The 13,455-nt window shown below is 54.8% G+C and overlaps 2 protein-coding genes across 6 annotated transcripts; both read right to left on the reverse strand.

Moving 5' to 3' along the window:
* Positions 1-100: 100 nt before the first annotated feature.
* Positions 101-1,004, reverse strand: UCN (urocortin). Its single transcript, XM_039238489.1, has 2 exons — positions 918-1,004; positions 101-657 (listed from the first exon to the last, which is right to left on the reverse strand). The coding sequence occupies exon 2, from the start codon at positions 642-644 to the stop codon at positions 264-266; it is 381 nt and encodes a 126-aa protein (XP_039094420.1). The 5' UTR covers positions 645-657; positions 918-1,004; the 3' UTR covers positions 101-263.
* Positions 930-11,943, reverse strand: MPV17 (mitochondrial inner membrane protein MPV17). Of its 5 annotated transcripts, none has more exons than XM_039238487.1 (8): positions 11,805-11,888; positions 11,321-11,395; positions 4,873-4,988; positions 4,563-4,655; positions 4,375-4,470; positions 4,080-4,112; positions 3,771-3,823; positions 930-1,790 (listed from the first exon to the last, which is right to left on the reverse strand). In XM_039238487.1, exons 2-8 carry the CDS (start codon positions 11,388-11,390, stop codon positions 1,730-1,732), a joined length of 522 nt encoding a protein of 173 aa, XP_039094418.1. In that variant the 5' UTR covers positions 11,391-11,395; positions 11,805-11,888; the 3' UTR covers positions 930-1,729. The 5 variants fall into 5 exon arrangements, with proteins under 5 accessions (XP_039094418.1, XP_039094416.1, XP_039094417.1 ...); XM_039238485.1 differs by lacking the exons at positions 930-1,790; positions 11,805-11,888 and adding exons at positions 1,823-2,812; positions 11,895-11,943; XM_039238486.1 differs by lacking the exon at positions 930-1,790 and adding an exon at positions 1,823-2,759.
* Positions 11,944-13,455: the final 1,512 nt, after the last annotated feature.

Consider the following 13,455-nt stretch of genomic DNA (forward strand, 5'->3'; position numbering starts at 1 on the left):
CATGCGGCATCTGGTTCCCTCCCGCCGGCCCGGGAGGCCGCACTTTCCCACCGGCTCCCACCCTGCCGTGGCTCCCTGCGCCCCACAACCGAGGCCAAAGGCTCTTCAGCACTTTTATTAAAAACCGGCGACGCACGGAGTGCTCAGGGCATCCCTGGGCCGCTACAGCACTGCGGGATTGGGTCAGTACAGTCGCGCACGTCCCGGTCCGAGGGGTGAGGGACGGGGGTCGAGGTTCTTGTGGCCGCGGACCCCCCCGAAGATCACTTGCCCACGGACTCGAATATGATGCGGTTCTGCTCGGCGCGCTCCCGCTGGCTCTGCGTCCGCGCCAGCTCCAGCAGGGTCCGCAGCAGGTGGAAGGTGAGGTCAATAGACAGCGGAGGGTCGTCGCGTCGCGGCCGCTCGCCCGAGGTCCGGGATCCCCATCCTCCGGGCCCCGCGCGGCGCGGGAAGCGCTCGGCCAGCAGCAAGAGTAGCGCGCGGGCCCCGCCGTCCTGGTTCCGCGCCCCAGGACTCCAGCGCAGACTCGGGTCCCGGACCCCGGCCGCCGCCGCCCGCGGGCTCCACTGGCTGCTCCCCGGGCGCAGCTGTGCCAGGAGCAGCAGCGCTGCCAGCAGCAGCGTGCGTCCCGCCTGCCTCATGGTGCCGCCGGCCCTGGAAACACAAGCGCACCGCAGGGGTGAGGTGTGCCCGGGGCAGGTGGCGCCACTCCCCTTCCCGCGCGCATGCAGCTCCCCCACCGGGCCCCTGCGGCCGCCGCCCGTGCCCATCGCCTTCCCTCCAGCCGCAGCCGCAGCCCAACCCAGTGCCACCCTGTCCTCCCTCCGTCCCTCTGGGCGAGTCGCGATGGGCGAGCCGCGCGACGAGTCCAGGCGCTGAGGGAGTCAGGGCGGATGCTCCTCGGAGCCACTCACAGGTTGCGGGAGAGCGTCTGCCCGCTGCGGGCGCTGCAGTCTCTGTCCCCCGGGCGGACGAGGGCGCTTTGGGGAACACGGGGTCTGTCCCGGGACCGCCGCCAGCCTTATATAGCTCCAGGACAGCTCCGACTGACGTCAGCGAGGAACATGCACTGATTGTAGAAGCAATGACGGCCGCGGCCTCGAGTCCGGCCGCCTGCGAGCCCCGGAGGGGCGCACCTCAGAACCCTGGACTCTGCGTCCGGCGCCAGGGCTGGAAGCGGCCCCAGACTTGGGAGAGCGAGAAGCCGGCTGGGGCCGAACGATTGCGCTGGGAGCCACGAGAGAGCCCTTTACCTGCTTGCAACGGCCGGCGGGGGACCACGTTAGTCCCCAGATCAGAGCGGTCAGGTAGCCAGTCTTCTGTGGCTACAAAAGAGAGGCTGGACCGCAGGGCTGTCGGTGGCGCCCACTCTGCCCTTTACTTCTAGAAGGGGCCGGAAGCACTGGGAGGTGCTGCTGCTGACCTAGTCGCTAGCCCCGCTAGCAGTGCCGCAAACTAGGACAATCGGAAGGGCACCTGGCTCCCGGCGACGACTCCGGTACCACCGAGGCAGCAAAGCAGCCCCCGCCTGCGGGACTCTTAACCTTTTTCCAGCCCCATGGTCTAAATTCTAGGGCAGTCTGGCTGAGGCACAATTAAAATCAGGGTCTCTGGCCTCTGGGTGCTTTCAGACCACAAAAGGCGGGTCCATCTACTTCTGAGTTTGTCCCAAAGTGGTACTTTAGCCATGATAGTTTTTCTTCTGGGAATCACAGCCACGGTATTACTATACCTGCAACCTCCAGTTAAGATCACTTAGGAGAGTGACTTGTCTTAGTCTCTTCACACTGTTATAACAAAAATAGTTATCAACCGGGTGTCTTATAAACAAACATTTATTTGTCACAGTTCTAGAAGCTGGGAGGTCCAAGCTGACGCCACTGGTTCTCTAGTGAGAACCCACTTGCTACCTTGCATGGAGAGCACCTTCTCACTGTGTCCTCACATGGTGGAAGGGGGGAAGGACCTCCCTGGGGCCGCTTTAGAAGGGCATTCATCCCTCGTGACCTACGCACCTCCCAAAGGCCCTACCACCTAATGCCATCACTTTGGGCATTAGGTTTTTAACATGATTTTTGGAAGGGATACAAACATTCATCTATAGACTGTGGGTTCAAGTTTCCACTCTGTTACTGGGGGGTGGTATGGCCAGCTCACCTCACTTCTATGGACCTCAGTGTGCTCATCTGTAAAAAAAAGATCAGGGTTGGTGTCCCTAGACTTCTTCCCAGCTCTAGAAATTCTTACTGCCCCACAGGTTTCTGCTGCACCCTACTCACCACTTTTGCAGGTTTCAGACTACATATGTAATAGCATACTTCCTGAGGCACCGTATAAAGGGTCTGGGGCCCCCAAAGAGCTGGAGCTACAGCAGAGCTGGGAAGGTTAGAGAACAGACGTGTCTCTGAAGAGGGGGATGAGTGGCACTGCTGGGATATGAGTGTAAACTAAAGCTGGCAAGACCATACAGTATGACAAACGTTTATGGGGCACCTATTATGTGCTGGTTGTTATAAGAGCATTAGAAAGGTTTTAACGATTTCAAGAGGAGTCAGGTGCTAAGCCCATTAAGTTCTGAGTGGCACAGAGTCCCAGGAAAGCCTGTGTGCCCACTCTGAGGAGGCTGTCTGGTGGCTCCAGGGTCAAGCGGCGTCACCAAAAGCGCAGCCAACGGAGTGAGGCCGGCCTAGAGCCGGTGAGCCTTCCAGGACAGGTAGGAATTCCAGATAACAGCAACACACTGGACCACGGCCAATCTACGGAACAGGAGCGGTGTTGTGACGATGACGAAGAATGAGGGGCAAGAAAGCTGGGAAAGTGCAACGGAAAGGGAGGGCTTGTCTCTGAGAACGTCCACGGTCAGGTCTCCTTCCTTCAGCCCTGGAGGGACGTGTGGCTCAGACCAGAGGACAAGCAGGCCGGGTTCTGGTGCTGCCCCAGAGCTCTGTCTCCTCCACAAGAGCCTCAAAGTTGAACACCCTCATCTTGCCAAGTGTGGCTCTTATTCACTCCTGTCCAGGCTCCTGCTGACCACACATGTCTGTCTTCTACCAGCTGAGATTTTATCTCCCAAAACTGCACTGCCTGCCATGTAAAGTGGCACCTCCTTTTCTTTATTGTAAATGGACCTTTCTCTAGGTCCAGAGTGTTGCAGAGACCCTAATGTTGAGATCTGCTCCCCAAGTCTTCCTTTAAGCTATGCTATTCATGTAAATGTCGACTCTGTCCCCTCTGAGGAGTTCCATAATTTCCCCTTCCCCAAACCCCTTCAACCCCAGTAGTTTCAACTACTCGTCTTGAGTAGTTGAGTTGAGTTCCACTATATTTTTACTGTCATTTCAGCAACTACCTTTATTATTAGGGTAAAATAACACTCCGCAGAGGACTCACCTGGCCAGGGTTCTACTTGGCTCTTCCGTCTTCCGTTCTGTCTAACCTAGTCTGTTGGCCCCCCACCCCCGCCCCTCCCCCCCGGCACTGTCCCTGCAGATATGGCAGCAAAGGTGGGAGCTCAGGTGGAATGGAGACAGGGCTGTGGAGCAGGAGCCTCTTCAGGAAGATGAAAGAAGGTCAGTGGGCAGGTGCCGGGACAGGCTCTATAATGGGTAAGGGGTTCTGAATAAAATGCCGGAGAGTATGAGGCGCTCTGGCTGGGGCAGTGTTCTGGGAGGGTCTAAAGTGATTCAAGGTTGAAATGAGAATCACCTTGTATTCAGTTGTTGGTAATGTGCATCTTCCTCGAAGGGTGGGGGAAGGACCTGTCTTACCTGTAATGAAGGGGGACCAGGTAGAAGTTGGCTAACTGCACAGCAGGCCAGAGCTAGGAGAGAACACAGGTAAAGGTTGGGGGGCTGCCTCCATCACCGGAGCCCCAGACTCACTGCCTGGTCTTACTCCCACTTCTGCAGACAAGAACAAGGTAAGCAGCTGGCTGAGTGCTTCCCTGGGTACGATGCCCGCACTGGGAATGAGAGTCATTCCAGTGGAGGGATCGCTAGGTCAGGAGGACCCCCATCCCTGGGCACAGCTGGACTCAAGAAAGCAGGAGAACGGGCAGCAGTGGTGTCATCGCTTACATAGTAGTTGGTGACGAGGGCATCAGGATAGTCCTGAGGAGACAAAGAAGGAACACATGGACACTTGCACTTACTTCCAAGCAGCCCCCGCCTCCTAGTCTACATATCACACCCCCCACGGATTTGGGTTCAAAGCCTACACTCCTGCACCACACCCCTCAGCTCCTCTTCTCCGGAGCCTGGGACTCTGCCTGGACGTGCACCTGGTGCGTCCCCATGAAACCTGCCTTGTTCCCCTGGGACTGCCAGGCCACCAGCCAGAGACCAGGGGCTGCCCCACAACTGCCCAGCTCACCCGCCGTAGCTTGGCCCAGTTGTCCTGGGCTGACAGTCCGTTGAGTGCTCCTACCAGTGGAAGGAAACAGCCTAGAAAACAAGGGGCAAAGCCCCCCTAGGGGAGAGAAATTAAAGCTCTGTGAGCACCTCACTCCCCACCACCCCAGCACAGCTCACCCTTCCCGAGCCCCTCTTCCTTCGGCTCACCTGATCCAACAGCATCTTCTTTAGTGCATCTACCTTGGTGGTGCCCGGGATGAGCCGGTCCAAAACCCTGTACCAGCCTCCCACTACAGGGCCCTGAAAGTAAACCCGGGGAGGAGGCAGGGTGTGCAGTGAGGGGAGCGCTTGGCTTTTGCATCACAAAGCTCCTCTCAAGGATTAGAAACCAAATCCCAGTGGAAGCACACACTCAAGGTTGGCTTAGATGTGAGACAGGCCAAGGGGAACTAAAGAATGACCTGGAACTAAGGCCACCGTCCGATCCTTCAGCAGCCCATCTGTGGGCGGAACTTACCACAAAGCCACAACCCAGAGAGACCATGGTCACGGTCCGGCCAGTCTGGTGCTCCCGCAGACCTCGCCTCTCCACCAGCTGCTGTGAGATAATGTCCCCCAGGCCCATCAGGGACCCTGTGCAGGGTACACGGGTGTCAGGAACATTCCTGGACAGGGGCTGCCATTCCAGGTAGGGAAGCGAGTCCCTGAATGAGACTCTGACACTCTGAGCCCAAGAGACTAATTCTGGGGCAGAGAGCCAGTCCTTTACTGCTGCTTCCAAACTCTCCTCTCCCAAGGATGGTGACACCTCCCCTGTGTCCTGTTAGAAACTGGGATGAACAGCCTTGCTCAGGCCAGGCCCATGGACTCTGCACCGAGTAATAAAGAGAAGTCCCAGTCAGAGACTGCAGCCAGAGGAAGGAGAATCTCAGGTGCTTGGGGCTGAGAACCATGGACTAACAGAATTGGAAAGGTCTTTTAGATAATTCCATCCAAACTCTTGCTTTTCGAGGTATGGAAATAAAGGCCTGGGACCTCGTATAACCAGTAAGGGGCAGAACCAAGGCAAGAACTAGGTGACTTAATTCCCTAGACACTTAATTTCCAAGACACCTAACTACAAAGAGGTCATGTGTAGATTGGTAAGGAACCCTGGTTTTTTTCCTCCCAGTCCAAGGCAAGACCCTGGACAATGTCCTTCACCTTGGTCTTGGGGTCTCTATTGTGAAGAACAGCAAGAATAATTCTTTTCCCAAAACACGAGTTTTTAAATGGTCCCACACCGGAAGACGAGGGGTCGAGCTGGTAAGAGTCCCCACAAGGAGTCCTGGTCACCTCCTAGTGCACTCAGGTGAACCCAGACTCCCCCATTCACAGCCTCAGACCGAGCTGATGACAGATATGATGGCCATTTCTCCCCCAGCCCTTTGTACCTGCTCCCCCTTCCGGCACTCACGCAGACACCGTGTTCCAGGCAGCCGCAGTCAGACACCCACACCCAGAAACCGAGGCAGAAGTCGTCACTGTTTACAGAGCCCCCGTCAGTTACGGTGGCGTGACGGTTCCTAGCGAATGCACACACATAGGGTCACTTGGGAGTGACTGTATGACCCTCAGCTCGCCCGTCCATCTCACTGAGTAATGAGAGACCCCTCCAGCCCCAGAGTCACCACTGTCCCTGTGCCCTCAATCAGCACTGGGCAAACACATCCTTTAATCCTATTCCTTGGTCCAGAGCTGGCTCTGACGTCCGCACCGGCTGCACCCTCACTACTCTTCCCCTGCACCCTCTGCAAAGCCCTACCCCTGAGCAGCCTCGTCAGAGGCAGCTGGGGAAGGCTGAGGGCTGGGGCTGTGACCCCCCTCCCCGGGGGACCTAGGCTACTGGCACTCCCAGCCCCTGTAGAGAGGCTCTGGGACCCCCACAGCAACGATCAAGGCAACCTCTTCCTGAAACTCTCAAAGTGGTGGAGGCTCCTCCCGGAACATGACTAGCCACAAGCTCCCAGAGGGCAAGGACAGAATCCTGGGCATCTCTGTTCTCTTACCCCCACCACACCCAACCAACAGGCCCGCTCTGGGAAAGGCATGAAGAACCCCAAGTGTGAGCGCTCCTCCGAGGAGCCCTCGGGACTACGCGTCAGGCTCGAGGTGTGAGGACTGAAGCCTTGCTCCCCGCTCACTTATCTCCCTACCCCCTCACTTATACCCCCCCCCCCCCGCCACCAGGGAGGGGTTGCTGCTGTGGCCATGCAGAAAGGGAAGGGGAGCCTGAGAAGCCCCGGAGAGGGTTGAACAGAAGGCAGTCACTTCTTAAATGAAGAGACTAACAGTCTGACATTCTACTTGGGCAAGACGTTTAATTTACAAACGGCTCTCGCACATGCAATCCTCAGGAAAGGTCTGGGAGGTAGGGTCACACCTCTATTTCCGGCCTTGAGAGCCGAGGTGACTTGGTAAGGAGTGGAGTCGGGGCTGAACCCAGGCCTTCTCTCAAGGAGGAACAGGAGGCCAGGGAGTCCCGGCAAGCACGAAGACTGGGGCTCAGGGCTCCATGGTGCCAAGAGGCCCCTGCGGCTGCTCCTGCTATTCGCATGGGGTTCCTACCCAAAGGCCCCAACGGCCGCACATCAAGGACACTTCGTGGACTAATGCACTTTCTCCTGTCTTTTACTGCCCAGGAGGTGACCCTGTCTGTTCCTTGTCCCCTTGTGGGGATGGCAAGCAGCAATATTCCTGGGTTACAACAGTCACAAAGAGATGAAGGTGTGTGTTTCACTCTTGGTGGTTTGCCAACAGTCGCCCAACAAGCTAAAGGCAGAGCAGGGATGAAAACCACAGTCCTGGGAGCCAGCAGCCTTTGAGAAAGACGATTCCAGGGCCCCCAGGCCACGCTCATGAAGCCCGAGGGACTTCCGAGTGGAGGGCAGCAGTGAGAGGCAGTGGGCATGTAGCTCTGAAGCCCCTGCCAGCTCTGTCCATTTCAGACAAAACTGTGCCGGGCAGCTCCTCCTCTGCCCACAGATCAGCAGGACTCTGGGCCTACAGCAACTCCAGGGTCTAAGGCTTTAGTCTGAGCACAGAATGAGGCCTGACCTCTGGGCCAAGTGAATTTGAGCAAGTAGAGCTGATGTTCAGATTCCTCATTCAACCTTCCCAATGCCAGAGCCCAAACAGGCTCCAGCCAGGTTCTGGGAGGCCTCTTGGACATCTTTGGTTGATCGAGACCTTTCCGTACTCTGGCTCCCCTTTCCTTGGATTTGTTTCTGGAGGGTTGGAGCTGGAGGCCTGCAGAGACGTAAAGCCTGAGCCCTGACGGGGCAGGGTGAGGGGCTGCTGGGCAGTGGTGCCCCAATGCCAGGCTGGGCGTGGAGCCCGGCAGGCAGACGCTGGCGCAGGTGTGACATCATGCCCCTGGGTAGGTGCCAGTTCTCATGCCGTCACTCACCACCGGATTCAGTGGGAGAGGGGGCTGGGGAGAGGCCGCCTCTGAGCACACATCTATTTGGGATCACCCCCTGCCCACTGGTAGAAAAGCCCCAACTTCTACACCCTCTTAATTCCTTACTCCCCCCATTCGGTTCCCCTCCTGGCTTTTGCGTATGGAGTCTTAGATGCAAGAAAATAAAGTGCTAATGGAAGACGAGAAGGCTGAGGGGCAGGCAGCTGGAGTGAGGAGCAGGAAAGCGTCCTTGAACGCAAGAGGCCTGGGGCCGCAGGGAGAGCTACAGGCGTGGGCAGAAGAGCTGTAGCCTCACTCCTCCCCAGAAGTCTCCCCCAATCAAGCAGCTGCCTGGGCAGGGGGCTTGGTCTGATAGAGCCCAGAGGCAACTGAAGCCTAGCAGAGAGAGGGGAGCGAGGAAGGGTCTGAGAGCTCTCCCCACGCCTGGCCCGAGGCCGTCCTACTGCTAGAAAGCGAGACAAAATGGGAGGGCTCTGCAGCCTTGTCAGGTATGGGAGCCCAGAGCAGCTGGGGCTACGCTGCTGCGCAGCATTCTAAGGCCCCAGCGGTCTCAAGTGCAGGGACCTCGGTGCACACGCCCCTGCCCCCTGCAGCAGTCTCCTGCTCTGTGGTGTCAGGGGCTGGACTGGCTGCTCCAATGCCTTCGGAGCCCTCACATCCTGCTGGAATCCAGACTCCAGGGAAACCAGTGTCTAGAAGCTTGGCTGCCTCCACAGCAGGACTAGAGTGGCCGGAAATGGATGGAGCTGGGCCCTGGGCCCACTGGAGACTCGAAGGGCCCTCCAGAAAGGACAGGGAAGGACAGGCTCAGACTCTGCAGGACACACTTCCCAGGCTGCTCTGAATGTGACTCTGGCTTGGCCAACACTGGGGGGGGTATCAGACACTTCTTTTGAGCCATTTCAGATCTTGATTCACTTACCCCTTACTCTGGCCACTACTGCGGCTCCACCTGACCGATCCTGCCTCACACCTAGGTCACATCTGGGGCTGTGCTGGATACTTTACCTGGGACCACGCACGTGTGACCCGGGAGCACACACGTGTTGACATCTCATGTGGCAAATCTTTGACCAGTGTGGGATGAGAGCTGGTGGGCAAAGGCTGCTTCTTTTCTCCAGAAAGACTATTCTGCCATAGAGTCCTAAGAGGCATTTCAAAGAGCTTCTCAGTCCGTTTTAAGGGATGAGTAGCCACTGTGCAATTTGACCTTTGTACTGGCTCTCCCTCCTCCCCCGCAGGATTAGTTCCTACTCCCTTACAAAGTACCTGCATTGAAGCCCACCTGCATGGAAGCCCCAGGCTCTGCTGTTTGGAGAAGCAAAGGTAAGACAGTCACCTATGCTCCAATTTGAGGCAAATGGAACACACTCAGCTGAAAACCACTCTAAACAAGAACAGCTCGTTGGGGTTGACAACACTCATGGAAAGGGCCAAGTCCAGGAGGCTTGATGTCTATTGAACACTTTTTAAAATTTTCTTCAAATTCTAAAGCCTTTTCACAGAGATAACCCCTGCACGAACTCTGTGAGGTCCTATGTCCACTCGATTCCTGAATGAGGAAACTGAGGCTCCAAGAGGTTTACTGACTGACTTGTTCTGGTTCACGCAGCTACTGCTACGGCTCTGAGAGTCAAATCCTGATCCTGGGGCGCCTGGGTGGCTCATTTGGTTAAGCATCTGACTTTGTCATGATCTCATGGTCTGTGGGGTCTAGCTCCCCGTCGGGCTCTGTGCTGACAGATAGCTCAGAGCCTGGAGCCTGCTTCAGATTCTGTCTCCCTCTCTCTGCCCCTCCCCTGCTCACTCTCTCTTTCTTTCTCAAAAATAAACATTACAAAAACAAACAAACAAAAAACAAAAAACAACTAAAAACAAAACCTGGTCTTCTAAGACCAAGTCTGAAATCTCTCTTCTGTTTTCCGGTGTGATGAGCTATCCCATGGGACCTTAGGAAGCTGCTGTGCAAGGATCTAAAAAAAGCTTGATGAGCTAAACCCACCTCTTCCCTTTATTTGCAGTTTGATCCAAACACATTAGCAGCAGGGAAGGAGAAGTCTGAGAAAAGCACTACCTGCAAGGTGCCTCGGGGCTGCGCGGAGACGGGGCAGGTATGGAGCCGCACGCCCACACAGAGACCCAGGGCTCCAGCACCCCAGTTCAGTCACATATATGCCTTTGGGCCCCTCTGAACTCTAGCTTCTCCCCTTGTCAACTGCACATCCCATGGGATGGGAAACACAGGGACTGTCCCTCCCTCTCTACTCTTGATGGCCATGAGGGGGAACCTTCCTTCCGGCCATTCAGGGTCCTGAGGGAGTCTGAGGCTGGCAAAAGGCCCAGGGTGTCAGTCCCCATCACAGCCACACAGTCCAGCATGAGTCACCACGCGCAACCAGGTGAGTCATGCAGGCTGACGGACACTCTGAGGACAGGACATGGGGTGGCTGGGCACGGAGGTTGGAGAGGGGCCCGGGGAGGGGCAAAGAGTCCAACCCTTGGCCAGTCACCCAGTGAAGTTTCTAGTGCTGCTGTGGGGCTATTCCAGTAACAAGACTACTGTTCCTCCCTCTCGACGGTCTTCGTCTCAGAAGCCCATGGTCCTCACTAGAACCTGTTTCCTTCCTGCCCTGCCCCATCAGTCTTAGATCTTCTAGTCCCTCCTCCCCCCTATAAAACTTACTTACCTGTGCCATCTCTGGATTTCTTAGCTAATGTGCAAAATAAAGATGGTAACAAATGTAGGTTAAGTTGCTGGGTTACCTTTGTGAAGATGTTATCCAATTACTGGATTTGGAGTACACATAAATCATTAATTAGTCCATGGTTTGGGGATACATAAATAGGTAGTACAACTATAAGAAAAGCAAAAGTGTTGTATAAACAAAACTCATGAGAGTAGTCATCTCTTGGCTACACAAGCCAGGTTAGGATAGGTGCTCAAGGGGTCTTGAGCTGGGTAGTGATGCAAAAATCATCAGTTTTAATACTATTTAAACTTTACATATATGTCAACCATTCTTTTGTATGTTAAGATATATTTTACAAAAAAAAAAAAAAAAAAAGGAAGAAAATAATCTGGGGTAAAAGTCCTGATCCCAGCACATATTAGGTGATTTAATGTGGACTCTCAGATCTTTGTGGGGACCCTCTGAGATATGTGTGTGGAAAGTGTTTTGCACACTGCAAGATGTTAGAGGAGTGTTTGCTACTGTTAAGTTTTCTAAGTTAGGGCCTCCTGGGGCAATGCCTTTATCCCAAAGGGATGACTCCTCAGCTTTTTGAGGACTTTCAGATCCTACTTTACAGCTAGGCAGACCCTTTCCTTAAGAACAGCCTTGGGGACCCACCTTCCTAAAGACTGGGGACAACTTGGGATGAGAGACAGCCAACCCTTTAAGGGGCGCTGAATAGAAGCAAAAACTGAGGGAGGTGTGGTGGGGTGAGTTTTTTTGCTTCCTAAATCTGCCTGCTCTGGTCCCACTCAGGTCTATTCACTCACCAGCTGTCAGGACCTGTACTTTCCACGGGTGAACAGTCAGGGCTCGCTGGTATGCCCGCCAGAGTGCCATGATTCCTGTCAAGCCAAGAGGAGAGGGGGGTCACACCCATTGCCCCTCCCCACAATTAAAGAGACACTTGGCTTTCCGTTGTGCCCACTCCCTCTCTCCGTCCCGCTTCTAATGTGTCCTAGAGGGGCAGAGGCCTCAGGAGGGATGCTTCCTTGGACAACTTCCTGTCACAGGGATCGCCTTAGACAATCAGATAATACGAGAAGGCTGTAAGCGGCTACGGAATCTCGGTGGCAGCTTCCGCCCACCCCATCCCCAGCCCTGAAGCAAGGCCACCTCGGGACCTCCTTCCGTACCAAGACACGTAACGACAGTTTGCTCAGGCTTTCACCCAGAGCCTGGCCGGTCCCCAGAATCACTCTTAGTTGGAAACAGCCCGCATCCTTCCTGAGCCCAATCGGAAATAGGGACGACCATTCCCTGGCTTGGAAGGGTCACATGCGCTTTAGATGCTCTCAGCACGCGACGCTTTGAGCCCGGGAAGGAGGATCACCCGCCACTCACCTGCGCTCGCGTCCAGCCCCTCCCACGTGACCCGACAGGCGGCGGGACTTCCGCTGCAAGCCCCGCCCTTCCGCCGGCTGGCCTCCAGGCTTAACCCGGCTCCCGGGGCTGGAGTGGTAGTGGACTGACCCACAAATACCGTGGAGAAAGGCTCAGCTCTCGTCTGTGAGCAGACCCTTTTCCAAGTGTGCGCCGCGTCTCGGTGGCCCCGCCTGCCATGCTTCCCACCTGACCTCTGCCTCGTCCTACCCCTTCTCCCTGTAGCCCGGGCTTCTCAACCTGGATAGACCCTCACTGCCCCCCGCGCCCCGGAACTGGCCAAGGTGCTGACACCTTCCTCAGTCTCGGGAATCCGTTTGGAAACTATGCTGTAGTTCAGCGCGCGTGTTATTTTTCCAGTGTCCTTGGGTTCTTCGCTCGCCTTGATTGTGAGCCCCTGAATGGGTGGAACTAGGTCTTGTTCGTATTTGTCATTCTCTTAGCACCTAGTTGTCTTTGTCTACATCGGGCTTTTAGAAATGCTGCGTAGGTGCACGTAGGTGGCTCATTCGTTTGGGCGTAGGACTTAGGCTCAGAAGGTAATCATCCGATTGGTGAGTTCGAGCCCTGCATGGGGATCTCTCCTGTTAGCGCGAAGCTCTCTTCTGGTCATCTGTCCCTCTCTCTGCCCCTCCCCCATCTATGCTCTCAAAAATAAAAAAGGAAGGAAGGAAGAAAAAAAAGAAAAGAGAAAAGGAAAAAGAACCTTAGAAGGTCCTGGTACTGGTTTCATAACTACTGGTTTGGAAATCAATAGATTAGGTGATTTCTTAATCCCTTTCCAGCTCTAACATTCTAAAGTTTTGTGAATGTGGGGAAACATCCTTTCTAGGGTGGTGGAAACTACGACCAGATCCCTGGATCCAGGAAGCCCACCCTTGAGGAAGCAGCAGTTCGGGACTCTTTCAGGCTATCTGGCTAGCAATAGCCCCAGTTTACTCAACAGGGAGAATCCTGTCACAGCTACTGGAGAAGCACAATGAAGAAGCAAGATAACTCGATATCACATTTAACTAAAGGCGCCTATATGCAAAACACCATGCTAGAGTAAACTTACACGAATAAATGTAATAGACCAAATGAGGTAGGTTGGAAAGAACAATTATCCTCTGAAGTCAGGCTGTCTACGTTCAAATCCCAGCACCACTACTTAGTAAAGTGACCGTATTCAGACTGCTTAAACTCTCAAGAATATCAAATAAAATGGGGCAATACCTACCTCATGATTCAGTAACATATCGAAAATACCTGAAATAGATCAAGTGCTAGCTTAATAAACACTCATTTATCCTTTTTTCTTCCTTTCCTGTTGAGAACACAAGGGACAGAGAATATTCACTAGAGGAATCTAGGAAGCTCCTTGATGAAAGGTGAGATTTGCATTGGGACCTTGAAAGATGAATAGGGTTTATGTGGAGATGATGAAAAGGATGCTCCTGGAGCAGGGAACAGTGTGAGCAAAGCCACAAAGAAGAAAAGTACAGGAATCATGGATAGTATACAGCATACACATTGGAAGGGA

This window comes from Hyaena hyaena, unplaced genomic scaffold (genome assembly GCF_003009895.1).
Source record: "Hyaena hyaena isolate Hyena2069 unplaced genomic scaffold, ASM300989v1 scaffold_140, whole genome shotgun sequence".
Taxonomy (NCBI): Eukaryota; Metazoa; Chordata; class Mammalia; order Carnivora; family Hyaenidae; genus Hyaena; species Hyaena hyaena.

Excerpts from the sequence above, each read along its gene's own strand:
- MPV17 (XM_039238485.1), bottom strand. The coding sequence starts at position 11,390 with ATGGCACTCTGGCGGGCATACCAGCGAGCCCTGACTGTTCACCCGTGG. Across the intron at positions 4,113-4,374 it reads ACTGGGCCAAGCTACGGCGG|GACTATCCTGATGCCCTCGT; the intron begins GTGAGCTGGGCA and ends TTGTCTCCTCAG. Across the intron at positions 2,813-3,770 it reads CTGGTCCCCCTTCATTACAG|CTTTCTTGCCCCTCATTCTT; the intron begins GTAAGACAGGTC and ends GCACTTTCCCAG.
- UCN (XM_039238489.1), bottom strand. The coding sequence starts at position 644 with ATGAGGCAGGCGGGACGCACGCTGCTGCTGGCAGCGCTGCTGCTCCTG.